General features: G+C 37.0%; 1 protein-coding gene across 1 annotated transcript; it reads right to left on the reverse strand.

Moving 5' to 3' along the window:
• Positions 1–249: 249 nt before the first annotated feature.
• Positions 250–9704, reverse strand: LOC149846743 (O-fucosyltransferase 7-like). Its single transcript, XM_089992319.1, has 13 exons — positions 9546–9704; positions 9181–9354; positions 8023–8118; positions 7612–7711; positions 7445–7512; positions 4317–4405; positions 4037–4217; positions 3814–3942; positions 3596–3729; positions 3290–3503; positions 679–863; positions 494–589; positions 250–421 (listed from the first exon to the last, which is right to left on the reverse strand). Exons 1-13 carry the CDS (start codon positions 9702–9704, stop codon positions 250–252), a joined length of 1797 nt encoding a protein of 598 aa, XP_089848445.1.
• Between the last annotated feature and the right edge of the window lie 8049 nt (positions 9705–17753).

The following is a 17753-nucleotide window of genomic DNA, read 5'->3' on the forward strand; positions in this document are numbered from 1 at the left end:
ATGAGTCAATTACAGATTCGATCACTGTTGCTAGCATATCTACACTAAACTCATCTTTCATAGCAATTACAAAGAATTTGCTGTCCACCAATGTAACCCAAACACACATTCATGATGCACTCTGCTTCAATGGCACAGTGATTCTGGGAGAGCATAAAGAATAAATCAATCTGTACATGTACCATTTAGCATTAATTATGGCGAGTAGCCAGATAGGGAATAAAAAAAGAACCCCTCTGCTATGTGCTGTTAAGAAGAAACCAATCTGTCCCCCACCGGTTCCCGAACGGGCATGTAGGATGTTTCCTTGAGACAAAGACAATCTGGTAGAGGATTCTCATAAAATGTTTCTTCAGTTCGAAATCGCCTTACTCCCCTTGTGCTTGAAATGGGTCCTTTTCTTTTTCTTGGAGATCCCTTCCTGTCAAACCAATGACTTCAACTTGGTCTCAAAACCTATAATTTGTTTATAAAACATGATTTTTTTGCTTACCGCTTCTTGTGCATTTCGATAATCAGTCCAGATAACTTTTTGGCTGACTTAAGTGATCCTCCATAAAATTTGTCAAAGAGGCGTACGAGGCCTTTTCTGAAAAAGAGACAAACAGTAGTGTGAATTCCAATCCTGGCAACAAAATTCAATATGGACCTTTAGAAGTGATATAAACACCAACTTGCCTATAGGGAGAAATTGTTTTCCTGTGACCAAAGAAACGACGATGTCCTTCAATGGCCCTCGCCATGTTGCCAGAAAATGATGGAATAAATACATCACTCTCTACTGAGGCAATGTAGTCCAGGGCGGCCATTTGAGATGCATGGCTTGAGAAAGGCTTGAGCTCCTCTGGAGATGCCAACTTTTCCTGGTCAAAAAACAGATAAATAGTAAACACTAATTTCCTTCAAGCTAGGGCCGGTAGACGAGCTTGAAGTGTTCAATCTTGGCACATTTTTGTAGCGAGCCAAGCTCATAATGAGCCTGAGTTAAATGAGCCGAGTTCGAGCTAGATTGTTTGTAGAAAAAATACATTGTTTTAGAGCTGGAAGAAATAGGTTTACAAAAAAATACATGTAAAATGTACCTAAAATATTTTTTTTACTATCTAACGTTGTAGGAGCGGAGCGGAACCGAGCCAAGCCGAGCCAAGTACCTATTGTTCATATTCTCAGCTTGCAGAGCCCATTTTACGAGCCCTTTATGAGCAGAACATGAGCCAAGCCACAATCGGCTCAGCTTGTTTTCCAGCCCTACTTGAAGCTAGCTCCACTTGCATCGAAGAACACAGAAAGAAATATGGGAATATCAACATATGGACACCACCAATGCAAGAAAACCATTCAACAATATCAGACAGCATGAAATCATATGTACAAATTTCAAACAAACTGCAGCTTGATTCTTACATATTTCAAGAAATCAAAATAAAGCCCACATGTTTAGTCAGTTCTAGTTTTTCTTAAATTTCAGTTTGAATTGAACAACCAGAACCCACCGATTACATATAAATGAAAAAAAGAAAAACGCAACTCCAGCATTTGGGATGTTATCACTTCTTAATCACAAATTGCTGGTCAAACATAGCTTGAATAGCCAGGATAAGCTTCAAGATACCAAAAGTGCAATAACTTCTTAATCACATTTCAGGATTGCTGACGAAAAACAGTCGCAGAAGCTGTATTATTAATTTATTAATATTATTTGAAAAAAAAATACAATGTCAGAAGCTTTATATGGGAGAGACTAAGGCTGGCAGGTGAAAAGGATAAACTTGCCATGTTCAACAGACTGCACTACAGGTCAGAATGCTAGGCAGAGTCCAAGATGCTTATCTCTGCTAGTAACTAAACATGATAAAATTAATAAAGTAATTATCTGCTTTTGTCATGGCGCAGAAATACTACTAGCACTGGTGTACTTATAAGAGGGTGATTATATAAGCCTGAGAACATTTCCTCGTGATTCTCAGAAAAGCACCCAAGTCTCAGAAGCTCACTCTCGAGCTGTACTATATCGAAGTTCAACACACCAATCAACCAGAATAGACTCAAAGAATTAACGGAATTTCAGTAGATTGAGCAGTAGCTTGTAAGCCACCTGAAAAGGAATATTTATTATTTGATCCATATCTGGACATAAGAGTCAATATTTGAAATAGTGATCCATAGAAAAATACGGGAACTGAGATCAGTAGAATTGATAAGACTATTACAGATGGGTCAATACTACGGGCATGTCGCAATGCCTGTGATTTTGTAACTTTCACATGTTTCTTGTGATTCTGAATCACATTTTAGAACTTTCACAGGGGCATTACAAACGTGCAAAAATGCAACCCATGAATGTAATTCCATCTGTTAGTGTTGAAGCCTCAAAACTTCTGTAAGTTTACACAAGTCTAACCCTGTAAATAACTTTCACAAGCATTAGATACTTACCTGTGAATGTGATAAACCAGTGATATGACATGGCATGACACATTCTCACATGATAGATTTTCATACAAGTCAAATTCACAACCTAAAAGCAAACATGAGAAAGTTAATGCCTGAGAATATGAATCACATAAATGACCTTCTCAGGGACAACTTTCACAGGTGAATAACCAGTGGTCAAAACAAACATGCCCTCAATAAACAAACATTTCCTCCAAAAGGATCTCCTTTGAAAAGTAGTTTGATCCCATCCACTGGAGCTGAAAGAATCCTCAAGATCGACACACTCAAGAGTCAACACAGATTTGTCATTGTACCCCTGCAGACATTTCCTTTCTAGCCACTACAAGTATCACTATTCTGTATACCCAATACAAGAGTCAAAATAGGTACACGTAACCACATGCATCCATAGACCTGAAAAAATAATTGATAGCATGTGTTTCTTCTTACTCTAGGTTGCATTTGATTGCTTTGGCCTCAACTCTTGCAAATCCAACCTAGGACTTGAAATTTAAGGATCTCAAAATCCACATATTTCAAAGGGGGGTTGAGGTTCAGATTTGGGATCCCTGGTTTTTAATTTAGAAAAGGTGTCCAATCTCTACCTTTGATGGAGTTTGTGATCCCACTGAGTCTACAATAAGATTCAATAGAAAGGGAGAATGATGCCTATTTCCATGATCAGTACACAGATTTTAGTGTACCACAAACTTTTCCATATATGAATATGTCCTTTCTTGAAGTACCACTTCTAGCAAGAACATAAGCAAGAAACAACTACTGTCTACATAAAATCTAGATGATGAAAAACTTTGGCAAAGAAAACATAGGAACAAAAGCAATATGTCCATACCTTGCTCAGTAGAATAGGGAAACGAGACTTCAGATTAGCGATATGTGAATCACCACCATAAATCTCCCCTGCAGCAATATAGATTGGAGTATTTGATGGAAAACCAAGAGCACTAAGGAATATCCCAACTTCTTTCGGTGTTAGAGGACAATATCCCTTCATCCTTTGTTCCTCAGGGTTAATATCCTTCACTTTCCAATGTGGGGTGTTTTGCCTAAAGAAAAGTTGAAAATGAGTAACATTAGGCAGGTCCCACCGTGCAGAAAATAAGTACACAGTTTGAAATGTCACCCCCAATAGTTCTACCTGATAGTGGTAAGTTCATCAGCTTCAGCTGATGACAAACCATACGTGCAACCACTAAATGCAAGCATGTCTTTCTCATAACGCAAGTGTAAAGCAATATAACGACCATAAGATCTCATTCGTTCAACCAGTAGCTGCAACCATGTAGTGATCAATGTTGTTGATAAATATCAAACATATAAATAATAATCCAAAGGCTTAAGAACAACACATATTACCTTTCCCAGTGTTTCTATTTTGGGAGCAAAACGAAGGGCTTCATAGAAAGCACGACACCGCAACTTTTGTATGTCTGGAGGTAGATTATTATTTGCAAGTCGTGAATCAGATTTGGTAGCTCGAATTACCTATATAAGAATTACCAAGCCAAGATTTAATTATGAGTAATGAATAATTTCATTAGAAATAATGGAGAAAAGTGGAATGAAAGCTAATGAGCACCTGATAATGTTCCCATAAGGGAGAAATCTGATGGGTATAATACTTTATTCCAGACCAACTCCTAAAAGTTTTATGTTTTTTCAGTGCTGTCATCATCTCCTTAGGTAGTTTCTTTACAACTTTAACATCATTGACTAATGAACTTATGAAGTGCTCTTCATCAAACACATCAGAGAAATTGCTGAATTTTCAATAAATGCAAAAATTGTGAGAAAAAAATCACTATAAAATAAAAAAATAATAGCGAAGCAAGAAGCATAAAAGCAGCAGATGAACGCACCTTGAATCTTTCCAGAATGATTTTTTGTCTAGTTCTGGTATTACAAGAGTGGCATTTATTATACGAGCTACAACTAGCATGTCACTTATCTGCCATTAAAAATTGCATCTTTCATTAACATGAACTAGAAAAAGAACAGGCAAAGTCCTGCTTCTCATAGCATAACGTTTTATGCTAAATTAGAATAAACAGTGAACTTGTTTCAACGTCTATGACGTCATGCATCACAGGTCAAATATATGTTTGCTCAAAACAGATCTACTACAATGCATTTAGAGGAGTTATCACCCATATTCTCTCTCTCTCTCTCTCTCTCTCTCTCTCTATATATATATATATATATATATATATATATATATATATGGGAAAATAGTTGCTATTAATGAAGGTAAGAAACTAATGAGCTAGAAATCATAGGTTCAAGTTGTATCAACTCAATCTAACCAAATAGATGTGTTCAGCATGGTTTGTTTGCTAAGGATCAAGCCTTGGATCGTGCTTTTTTGATGTAAAAATGTAATCTCGAGTTATGAAATTTTGATATATTGTGGTCTGTTGATTTTTGAACCCCTTTAAAAACCTAATTACTTGCCATAATCACATGATTCAGTTTCCTAATCAACAAACCACGAAGATCACATCCGTAACATTTGACTACAAAAAAATGGAATTTTTTGAAAAAAAGAGTGATTTCTACTCATTAGTTCCGTACCTTCATTAGTAGCCAATATTTACCCTATATATGTGTATGTATTTGTGTGTGTGTGTGTACATATGTGCTGCATGTGTCATGTGTCATGCATGGGTTTTGGGCTATGTGGCTAGGGCATGCAGGTAATCAGACTGAAAGATGAAAGAAATGTCATCAACAAGCAATTGTTATAGATAAAATTTTCCAAAAGGACCAACACTTTGGAACTTTGTGTTATCTGATAATGGACTAATTAAATTCAATCAGAGAACTTTGTTCCCTTCCAGAGTTAGCAACCATTGTCACTTGTCAGCATAAGCTGTTTCTTACTCGAATAGCATTTGAATTTGAAATGCTAGTACATGTGGCCTGAATGACAAATTAAGATCTTGTTAGACAGTCACATTGTACTTCGTTGAGAAACCACCCTTTGGTGAACATCAAGGAGCATTCATCACAGCAAGATACCACTATATCTTTTGGTAGAAGAATATTTATGCTTCATTCTTTTGCTTGTAAGAGATTGATATTAAGGAGGAGGTGGTGAAATCTTTAAAGACCCCTACTTATATATGTCTGTTTATTACTTTTTTGGTACCCTATTGCCTTTTAAAATATAAAAAAAATTCATTTTTGTGCAAGTCCAAAAGACACAAACTTGTGAATAAAGAAAGAAAATAAAAACTGCACATTTAATTTTTTACCTTTCAACTTCTACTTGATAAGTAAGATCCAAATGCTAAAATTCCCAATCAATGCAAGTAAAAAATGCAGGATCTTATGAACCATTCTACCATCACCAGTTTAGGGTCTCTGACAAATTCAGAGGATATTAAGTGCCAGAGTTGGTGCAAGTCCAAAAGACACAAACTTGTGAATACAACAACAACAACAACTACGCCTTCATCCCAAAACAATTGGGGTCGGCGATATGAACCAAAAAAGAAAATTATTCTGGGTCTTCCACATGAATCCTTCTCCTCCAATCATTTTTATCCAATGCCATGTCCTCGGTGAGGTTCAAAGCATTCATATCCTTTCCTATCACCTCCATCCATGTCTTCCTAGGCCTACCCCGACCTCTTTTAACTAACATATTTTCCCGTTTCTCCATCCTTCTAACTGGAGCATCATTAGGCCTTCGTCGAATATGTCCAAACCACCGTAAACGATTCTCTCTCATCTTATTTTCAATGGGTGTAACGCCTACCTTCTTACGTATCTCCTCGTTCCGAATCTTATCTTTTTATTGTATTTCCACACATCCATCTCAACATACGCATCTCTGCTACACTCATTTTTTGAATATGATGTCTCTTGGCAGCCCAACATTCCATACCATATAGTAAAACGGGCCTAATAGTCGTCCTATAAAACTTTCCCTTCAACCGCAATGGCATTCTACGATCGCACAACACTCCAGTTGCACTCTTCCATTTCATCCACCCAACCTTTATCCTATGATTTACATCTCCATCAATTTCTCCATACTTTTGAATGATAGATCCCAAATATTTGAAACAATCATCCACCGGTATTTCTTGCTCACCAAGCTTCACTACACTCCCATCACTACTTCGTTGCTTACTAAACAGACATTCCATGTATTCTGTCTTACTTTTACTCAACTTAAAACCTCTTGCTTCCAATGTCTGTCTCCATAATTCTAACTTAGCATTAACCCCAACTCTAGACTCATCAATCAAAACAATATCATCAGCAAACAACATATACCACGACATATTTTCTTGAATTGATCTCGTAAGCTCATCCATCACTATAGCAAATAGGAAAGGGCTTAAAGCAGATCCTTGATGTAACCCAACCGTTATAGGAAAATTGGTTGTCAGCCCTCCACAAGTGCAGACATTGGTTACTACTCTTTCATACATATCTTTAATTATACTAATGTATTTGAGAGAAACACCTTTCTTCATCACTGTCCACCAGAGAACGTCCCTAGGTACTCTATCGTATGCCTTCTCCAAATCAATAAAAACCATATGCAAATCTTTGTTCCTCTCTCTATTTCTCTCAATAAGTTGTCTAAGAAGATGTATAGCTTCCATAGTTGATCTTCCAGGCATAAAACCAAATTGATTCTCCGATATCATGACAACCTTCCTCAACCTAGACTCAATGACCCTCTCCCAAAGTTTCATAGTATGACTCATGAGTTTTATACCACGATAGTTTGTGCAATCTTGTATATCACCCTTATTCTTATATAGAGGAATAAAGAAAGAAAATAGAAACTGCACATTTAATCTTGCCTTTCAACTTCTACTTGATAAATAAGATTCAAATGCTAAAATTCCCAATCAATGCAAATAAAAAATGCAGGATCTTATGAACCATTCTACCATCACCACTTTAGGGTCTCTGACAAATTCAGAGAATATTAAGTGCCAGAGCCAATAGAAAAAAGAATTCTTACCCCAGCTCGCATCTGATTAAGTCCCCCATTGGCATGAACCAGTAGGTACCCTTTTGATCCATTAGGAACTGGAGAAGGAAAACAGAAAAAGTGAAGAGTACAGAAATAGCATTCAGGACCATGCTCAGAGCCTAAGATTCAACCAAAAAGCAGACCACCTGATTTACCAGTATATGATTTACTTGGTTCTACGCAGCGTGCAACATTTTTATTGGATGGAGGCTTCCACAGTTTGATGAGATCCACCATGCTATCGACTCTATCCAGCTGCCAAGTCCAAACGAGTGAAAATGTGAAAGAGAAAAAGCCATTTTGGATCAACCAATGCTCAAACAGATGGTACTTATGTAAAAAGTGCAGCAACAGAGAACATACTATACAAGAAAAAAAGGGGATTCAAAAATAGACCTGTGCCTTAAGATGAAATGAAACTTATGTGCAAACAGATATAAAATACAACAAACTCACGAGTAGTACACTTAAAAGAAAAGAAAAACATCAATGAATGCAACAGTATAATAAATTGGTGAATAACCACATGACTGACCAGTGACGGTGGTCTTTAGATGTAAAATCACCTTTTGTGAACCAGGAGATTGTTTCAGCAACTGTGAGGGAGAAGAGTCTCTGGTCCAATGTAACTCATGATTTCGTCCTTCAATTGCAATTTCATGCTGCTGTAGAATAAGGCTCATTAGAAACTAATTCCATTCAATCATCAACCCAAAATAAAAAACAAACACAACTGCTGAGAAAACAGAACTAAGAAACAACACAAAGACCATTGGTGACATTAAATTTTGGAACACAGGCAAGATCTAGAAACATAAAATAGTACACCAACATGCAGATCTTTTGGTTCTTAAAAAAGAAATATTTTTTCCTGTTTCTCTATTTCTCCAACCCAAAGAAATGCTCGAAAAGGTGGCACTATACACACGCATACGCACACGTGCATGCACATAACAAACACACACTTCTTGCAGTTAAGGTAACAACTGCACACATGTAAGCATTTTCTGACATTTAAGAACATTTTTCCTCAATTTCTTGATAGCTACTCAAGTCGTCAACCCAGTGAATGAAACCACAGAAAAGGCTTCGGTTTCATACTACATCACATGAAACCAAACTAATATAAAGTGCAAGTTCCAAATAAATCCATCTTGTGAAGACCCTGTTCTCAATTGCACAGGGCCAAACACATCATGCTAACCAAGTTGAATGATGACAGCTATGATATCTGAATTTTATAGAAATCAGAACAGTGAAAGGAGTAAGCATCTTGTTTACTAACGGGCTGAATCCCAATTACTTCTGGTTCTCACTCCATAAATCTCGTAAAGAAGGAACTGGGAGATTCATTCCTTCCCAAATTGACCCAGTAATTGAAGAGCCAACTTTCACCAAGATTTGTTGTCTAAAGAAGAGATCATAAGTTCAAGCCTATGTGCACACTCAATCTTCCAGACGCTTGTGTTCAACTCAACCATATCTTGAATTTTCATCAGAACACAAAATTGGAAAAAGAACTTCATATTGATCACATCCGCAGAACGAAAGAAGGAAAAAAGGGGTGTTTTTGCTCACCTGAGAAACAATTCCTCAATTCACAACTAGAGAAAGGGTCTTTAAAGACAAGAAAGAACCACTGAAGTACGAAAAATCGCGCCATATCAATCCAAAAGAGGTCAAAACTCCACAATCACAATCACAAAAAGAAACAAAACACACACGCATCCCCCATCGAGACCATAAGAAGCCATAAAACGAAGTGCAAAGGCCCCAATCCGCACACATAAGAAACAAACTATAATTCCAAAGATCCCCACAAAATCCGGAGTACTGAAACTCCAAACCACACAAAGAACATAGATTCCCCAATTAAAAAAAGGCACTGCCTTAGCTCCCTGTCCATCAACAAAAGCACAAAACAGAACCAATAGAATCCACTATTCAGACAAAACAGAGCAAAACAAAATCCAAAAACACCAATAACGGTCCACTAAGCAAGAATCAAAAGAAGAAGAAGCAACAAGAAGTGGACCACCAAAAAAGAAAAATGGGGGCCACAGGGAGGGGAAAAGAAATGAGCAATCACCTTGGCTAGAGGGGAGTGAGGCACCGCTACCGTGACGGCGGGGAAGACGCGGCAGAAGAGGAGGGCCACGAGGGAGATGGTGGAGAGGGCGAATAGGAAGAGGAACCTCAGCAGCGAGACGCTGCTCGGAACTCTTATGAGTCGCCGACGCTGCTGCATCTTCTCCTCCTCTTTCACACAAACAATTTTCCCTTCACCACCCACCAACCATCATTCGAGTTCGTTTCTTCTTCTTCTCTTGCTCGCTGAGAGGTCGCCGTTCAAATTGACGAGATGAGCTCCACGGTGGTGCTCTGATTTTCGGTTCAGCTTTCAACTCTTCCGTCTTTTCTGTTTCGAGAGGGATGTTCACTCGCTCGCTTTCTGTTTTTCATCGTCGTTCGGAGGAACAGAGCTTATATACGTGTTCGGAGACAGGAGGAAGGTTTTGGTTTTAATGGTTGCACGATTCAAGGAAGATTTTAGCTTTCAAGAAAAAGAAAGGATTTGTTTTAATGGCCGCACGATTCATTGTGATATCTATAAAAAAAATTAGATTCCAACAGAGCACTGCTGCTGCCCACGTACAGACGTTGCAAGGCTACTTCTGAAAGAGCAGCCTCTTGCTTTCTTTTTTCAAATAGTCGAACGTTGAAAAAAAAAGGCGAAAAGGTTAATATTTGGTGTTTTCGAATATCACACGAAACTATTGAGCTAAAAATCATACATGTAGTTGGAACCTGTTATTTTGATTAAAAAATGTGATTTTTTGAGTCATAAAAATTTAGGGCATTCTCTTAAAAAAATCTGCTCATGTATCACAATCATGATCTCGCTAAACAAATATTGTAGTCATAAGATTTAATTTAAAAAAATCTAAAACATTTATAATTTGGTGCCTTCAAAGACCCCAAATATTAATCCTAAAAATATACTTATTAAGTTTTTTAGATTGTTAAATGCACACTGTCAATTAATAAAGAACAGTCTTACAATGATTTAATAGGGGTATTTATCTACCCCAACCGCAGTTAAAATCTTAAGATCCTAAATTTACATCTTTAGCCTTGAATATGTCAAATCTCTCTAACTCAACCCATTGCCAATCCCTACCAGGGTTTTCCTCAGTCTACTTGTCCTTAGAGTTTCTTTGTCATCATCAAGTTTGTGTTTACACAAAATATTGGAAAAAGGAGAAGATCAAAGATGGATGGTGGTAGATTATTAAAAGAGGTAAGATGATGGTATCATGGTGGTAATGGCAGTAGAAAAATGCCAATAATGGTGATTGATGTGCAGCTGCAGGCAGAAGTAGAAGAATAAATTTATATGAGCAATGACAGAAGAAGAATTGGGTGTAAGAGGTCTTGCAATACAGAAGAAAGGGAAGTGAGGATGGGTGAGTACTAATAAACGATGTGAACGAATGAGATGCAGTGAAGTGGTACACAATGGGGAAAAATGGAAAATATGGTGGTGGTTCAAAAAGGAGAGAGAGAGAGAGAGAGAGAGAGAGAGAGAGAGAGAGAGAGAGAGAGAGAGAGAGAGAGAGAGAGATTGCCATTAAAACACGAATTTGATAATGTGTTGGAGGGTCCAAGGCCTCAAAGTTTTTCAATTAACCAGGAAAAATTTTAGGTGTGTTTTAAAAGTTTTAAAGCCGTAGGTGCTTTTTTTTATTATCCAAAAGTTAAGTGCTTTTTTATTTTTTAAAGAATGAATTCATGATTAAAAAGAATGATATATAAGTAGAGATGTCAATGGATCAAATTTTACCCGACCAAATTCGACTCTGTTTCTATTTAGTTGGATTTGGTAAGTTAAAACCATATTCGATCACAATAGGATGCAAATATGGTTTTGAATTTTTGTTACTGAATTTGAAGGGTATCCAAACCCAGTTACATGTAAAAGATCATATTTGGTAAGAGTTTTTTCACCATCCAAGTCCAAATCCATTTAGCCAACTTCGTATTAGTCGGATCTGGTATTGGCTACATTTGTCAGTCAAATCCATTTAGCCGCCATCGTATTAATCGGATCTGGTATTGGCTACATTGGTCAGTCCCCAATCCATCAAGGATGACACTGACGATAGTTTCACGTGGAAGAACGATCCAACCTCCTACAATCCAACTCGCATCTGCCCTGGCTTGAAACAGATCAAGCATCAGGTCCATATCCACTATTTTCTAACCATAAATGTTTAAGAACTAGATTGTTGGTCAAAAAGAGTTTGGATAAGATCGTGTGTGTGTGTGTGTGTGTGTGTGTGTGTGTGTGCAGAGGGAAGATCAGGTGCAATGTGATTGCATACTTTTAATGTGCTGATGCATCTGATTGCCACCTATTTTTGGGATACAGCCAACTGTGGGGCCTAACTCCAGATGGTGGGTGGTCAGGTGCAGCAGCACACTCAAAGTGGACTTTTTTTACCATAATCCCAATACCGATCAATAACAATAGCAGTAATATTAATCTTTTTAACAATTTTTTTTTTTTCTGTTTGGTAGGATACTGTGCTCTAATTTCCAATCTGAAGCAACAATGAGAAATTCTGATGCCAGCTTATGATTTAGGATATCTTTTCCTACCTACAATTCTTAAACAGGGTTATATTGTGTCACTCTTTACGTATTAGCCTAATTTTCTATTTATGTTTAACTTGAACCATAACAAAAACAAATATAGAAATAAAAGGTTCCTTCATGAGTGACCAAGGGGTTGCTTGCCTACATGGTTCTGGCTCATTGATAGGGTGGGTCTCCCCTTTCAGCAAAGGGGAGCCAGGAGTCGAGAGTGGGCATGCACATGCGGCTTGTTTCAAAATGCATGTGTTCAAGCTTGGCTCGAGCTCGGAGCCAAGCTTGAACAAAATTGTTCAAACCAAGCTGGGTTCTGAGCTTCAGCTAAGCCGAGCTTTGTATCTTTCACTTTTGAAAAGGTGAGATTCAAACTCCAACCCCTTTCTAAATGTACGTACAAATGCTTCACCGTTAAACCAAGCTGGCCATTTTTTTACTAATATGACGAAAAAATAATACATATTCTAAAAAAAAACGGGCTAGGTTGCAAAGTTATACTAGCAGTAGACTTGATATTGTGGCCTTTGGAAGAAAAGTCTAAAGTCTGCCTGTTAGATAAACAATAACTATTGTTTATAGTTTTGCAAACATATTTTATATATACTGTTTTTAAGTGGCTTGATCAAGCTCAGCTAATTTATGTAGCTCGTTTATGTAGATCGAGCTTGGACTTGTGTACAAGCTCGGCTCATTTACTTTCACGGACGAGCTCGAGCCGAGCCCCAGCTAGCTCAGCTCTCTGTGCATCCCTAGTCAAGAGGGGTGCCCATAGAGTTTTACGTTATTGGGATGGTAACTACGTGTACAGCCAGCTTGCTGAGGCGTGGTTCTGTGTTCATGAGGGCACAACACTTTATAAGTGTTTGACCCTTTTAATGGAGGGCAGTGCACTGGGACCTGGTGCACCTTTTTTTTCTTCTTATCTCACCTTGTGTTGGGACGTTGCAGGTTCAAAACCCAATGGTATAGTTGTATAACTGGTAGGGGTCTGCCTAACCCCATCTTGCCTTTCAAATATATATTAGATATATTTCACATGTATTTTTTATAACCCTATTTCTTCCAGCTCTAAAACAGTTTACTTTTTTTATAAACAAGTCAGCTCAAACTATGCTGGTTTAACTAGGACTGATTATGAGCTCCAACCCGGATTGTCCTGCCACAAGAATGAGCTAAGCTTGAACACTTCAAGCTCTTTTACTTGCCAAGGGCATGTTTGGTAGCTGCGAAGGTGAAGTCTTGTGTACCAACAACCAACTTGTGTGAATGGTTTCCCACGAACGCATGAAGACATGAGGCCTTACAGCTTTTATATGTTTGGTTTTGATAGAAGTTTATGATTTTTCTTACAATATATATTCAATGACTGAACAGATATAAAAAGGAGAAAATCATATTTTATGTACCACCTAATGGCTAATGCATCTCGCCTACCGCAGCGTGCTTAGCACTAACCAATAGATACCATCATTGTTATTCTTATGCCTAGCATGTAGAGTAGACATGGATAATCACTAATTCTTTTTTTCTGTCTCCAGCTACTTTAAGTGTACTGCTGCACCTGATTGTATTCTAAAGATGGCGCGTAATCAGGTGAAGCAGACAATCACATTGCGCCCTGATCCTCCTTCCTGAGAACTAGAGGATTTGAACTTTCATATGTATCAGATATATAATAGTCTTTTGGATTGGGAACCAAATGCTTACAAACTGTCATGAATGGATACATAATTTGGGCAAGGGTTTTTCCATTCAGATATTGAATCAAAATCATTGACATCCTTATTATTTATAACCAAAATCTTGTGTCCCCTTGATATAAATCAAATTTAATCTTAAAGTTCATTACTCATGTGAAAATAGATATCATATAATTACCATCTCAATAATACAGGAAATGTCACATGGAACTGATGTTTTCCTTGTCTTTTTCCTTGACCTGCTTATTGGGATATTGGTCTTGAATGTGCTGGTTCATAAGATACTCCTAACAGTCACGTGGGGCCCAGTCAGTAAATCATTAACTTCAATGCTACTTGACTGTTGAGTAGAGTTTTTACTTGATGTTGTTCAGTTCTTTCCTTCTATATATCTCATTGACAAGTTTATGGGTACGACCGTACAACATGGAGAAATTAACTTATCAAGTTCATGAACCAAAGTGCTTCCCTGAATCCATAGCCTTCACCTCACTCAATTATTTTACTAGGCATAATTAATGTAAAAACCCCTTAGATTTCATCTCTCTCATTCATGTATATAGTGATGAAAACATGTTAAATGGGTTTTCCGGGACTTCTTTGTTTCATTTTTAAATTTTGAATAAAGTTTGAAACATAAATGTTACAAAATCTTCATAAAATTTTTAGGCTCCAAATATCATTTTTTTCATGGAAAAAGCATGATCCAGATGATTCCTAATAAATCAACCATATCCAACACATCTATGGGGGTCAGAATTTTCAAAAAAACACCAGGAGGCCCTAAAAAGCCCATTTAACATATTTCGTTTAGTATATTTTATTTATATGAAATGATGCTTTTATGTATTTTATATACAAATGATTTCCCATTGAGCATCAATTAAGGACACGTTTACATAGAATGCTGTAAATAGGGGTGCACATGAGCCGAGTTTGAGTCCAGCCTAAGTTGTTCAAACTCAGCTCGCTTCAAAATGACTCTGTTCAAGCTCGGCTCGAGCCTGGAGCCAAGCTTGAACATCACTGTCCAAGCTAGGCTAGGTTCTGAGCTCGAGCCCAGCTTAAACGGTATTCCAAAATGTTCTATATGGTGAAAGGTGTTTGAGAAGCTCAGATTTGTTCCCTGACCTCCCCAAACATTGCACAAATGACTCACTATTATGATAGATTATTTGATTTGATTACTGTGGCTAAAAAAAATTACAAATGCTAAAATCCCCTAAATTATCACTCTTTTTACTTTATTTTGCAAACATGTCATATATATATATATATATATATATATATATATATATATATAGACACACACACACACGAGCTTAATCAAGCTTTTTGAGCCTAATTGAGTTCAGCAACTTGATCAAGCTCAACTCTTTTATGCTCACCGAGCCTGGATTTGTGTTCAAGCTCGGCTCATTTATGTTCACGAACCAGTTTGAACCGAGCTTAAACGAGTCAAGCTCGAGCTAGCTCAGCTTGTTGTGCAACCCTAGCTGTAAGCTAATGTAATAATTCTTTTCTCATAACTACTATACTAACTCAAGGTTAAACTAACCGCTTAAAGAATCGGATGTTATTTCTTTGATAATAGCACAAGTTGGGATCATTTCAAAAGTGCGAACATTTGGTAGGTATGTTAGTTACAACTAAAAGTTCAGTTAATATTTAGAAATCACATCGGACTACTCTTAAGAATAATGTTATTGCACAAAATAGATGCAAGATATTGCAATATTTTTCGAATATCCACTTGCTTGATTTTCGCTGAATATAAGGGTATTTATGAGGATTTTATGTTCCCGCAAAAACACGAAACAACAAAACTCACCATTTTAGTGAAATTGAGATTCACCTATACATTTTAGTGAAACTAAGATTCGCTTATACACTTTTAGTGAAACTCACCCGCTAACAAAATTAAGTTTTGCCTATAAATTTTAGTGAAACTCGACTTTCACCAGCAAAATTCAGTTGCACTAGAATAATGAAACTTAATTGCAATAGAATATCAAATAAAATGCATTTAAATTCTAAAATTTTCAATAAATGAAGAGAATATACGAAAATTAAAAAATATCATCGTATTAGATAATTAGAGATCACTCTGCCAATATATATATATATATATATATATATATATATATATATATATATATATATATATATATATATATATATATATATAGAGAGAGAGAGAGAGAGAGAGAGAGAGAGAGCTGCAATAGAAGGCCAAAAGTCTGAGGCCCAATATTTAGGCCTTTGACTGATTTAAGGCAAGTTAGCTGGTTCATGTCGAGTTGACAGCAAGTTTAGGTAAAAAAAAAAACAAGTCATTCTGAATTGGGAATTTATTTGATACTTATTTCAAAATGAGTGGCCCAGTTGACTTGACGAGTTTGCCAACCTTGGAAGTGGTGGTGGTGGTGGTAATGGTGATGATGACAATGATAATGGTGATGACGGTAGGAAAATGGTGGTGGTGATGAGGATGATGGGGGTGGAGTGAACAAAAAGTAGTTGTAAACAAAAAAAGTACAACTAAGATTTGTTAGTTTTGTGACAACTAAACTAAGTTTCGCAATTTTGATGTATAGGTGAATCTCACATCGAGTTTTGCTGAAATGGTGAGTTTTGTTAAAACTGTATAGGTGAATCTCAGTTTCGCTAGCTAAAAGTTTTGTTTGAAACAGTGAGTTTCGCTAAAACAGTATAGGCAAATCTCAGTTTCGCTGGCGATGAATTTCGTTGAAATAGTAAGTTTCGCTAAAACTGTATACGTGAATCTTAGTTTTGCTGAAATGGTGAGTTTCATTGTTTCATGTCTTAGCGAAAGGGTAAAATCATAAAAAATGCCCTCATATTAAGAGAAAAACAAGCATGTTGGTATTCGAGGAATATTGTGATATTTTGCAGCTATTATGTAAAATAGAATTATTCTTATGGATAGTATGGTTATTTTATAAAAAATACAACTTTTATTTTTGGTACCAAGCATATTTACCTGTTAGGCTGAAAGTATTAAGATCTTATTGTGTTCACTCAATGTCGCAAACATCAGTATCAGGATTGCTTGTGGTGAGGATTGCAATAAATTAAAAGAACTTTTTTCTCAAAAATTCTCAGCAATATATAAATATAAATTATACATATCCACTAAAAAATATGAAAAATATGAAAAAGTTAAAAAGTTCCATCAATATAGTGATACTTTTGAAAAAAGCAATATTACCAAAACATTGGAATTTTTTGGGACCGTATAAGCTTTTGATAATATCACGGTACAATCATGCAATATTGTCAAAATATTGCAGGTATGTGCTGCATAGTGTTGCCTCATGCTGAGAACGAGTCAAGAGTAACCAGGAGAAGTTGGTTCGAGCCAAGTTGGGTCAACTTGACAGAGTTAATGAATGTATCTACTGACCAACTTAAACAGATCGCGTGTGGGCTACTTGGCGTGTCATAACTTGTGATGATCAACCATATCATAACACGGCCGTTGGCTATCCCACCTTCCACTCTGCCCTACCTACCCTTGACGAAAAGGATATGTGCAGTTGCCAAATTAACCCATATGTTCAGCACTAGCAAGTGTGCTTGGATGTTCCCACTTGCTCACAAAACCATAACCCCTTGGAAGTTGAATTACAAATCTCATCCCCATATCCAAGATTATCTCATTTAGTCATAGATAAGTGGGATATCCAAAGCAACAGTCTGATGGTGACAATGACAGATCACAAGCGCATGTTCATCCCAGGATTGAATAGAAGCATTTGTTTTTTTTTTTTTTATGAAGGAAAACCCTCACCGAGAACCGTTTCACTTAATGGGTCCGCCTCCTAGGAGGTAAAACTCTGGGTTGAGAACATGACCACCCAACTTCATATGCCTCAAACATGATAAAACAACTATAGCCCCCCATGCGCCAGCTCAATTAG

The sequence above is a fragment of the Nuphar pumila genome, chromosome 2, assembly GCF_984573655.1.
Source record: "Nuphar pumila chromosome 2, dmNupPumi1.hap1.1, whole genome shotgun sequence".
NCBI lineage: Eukaryota > Viridiplantae > Streptophyta > Magnoliopsida > Nymphaeales > Nymphaeaceae > Nuphar > Nuphar pumila.

What these genes read in the sequence shown, in the direction of transcription:
- LOC149846743 (XM_089992319.1), bottom strand. Translation starts at nt 9,704, where the DNA reads ATGCAGCAGCGTCGGCGACTCATAAGAGTTCCGAGCAGCGTCTCGCTG. An exon ending in AAATAGAAACACTGGGAAAG is followed by an intron (nt 3,730 to 3,813) that starts GTAATATGTGTT and finishes ACATGGTTGCAG; the next exon opens with CTACTGGTTGAACGAATGAG. An exon ending in TCCCTATTCTACTGAGCAAG is followed by an intron (nt 864 to 3,289) that starts GTATGGACATAT and finishes TTTTTTGACCAG; the next exon opens with GAAAAGTTGGCATCTCCAGA.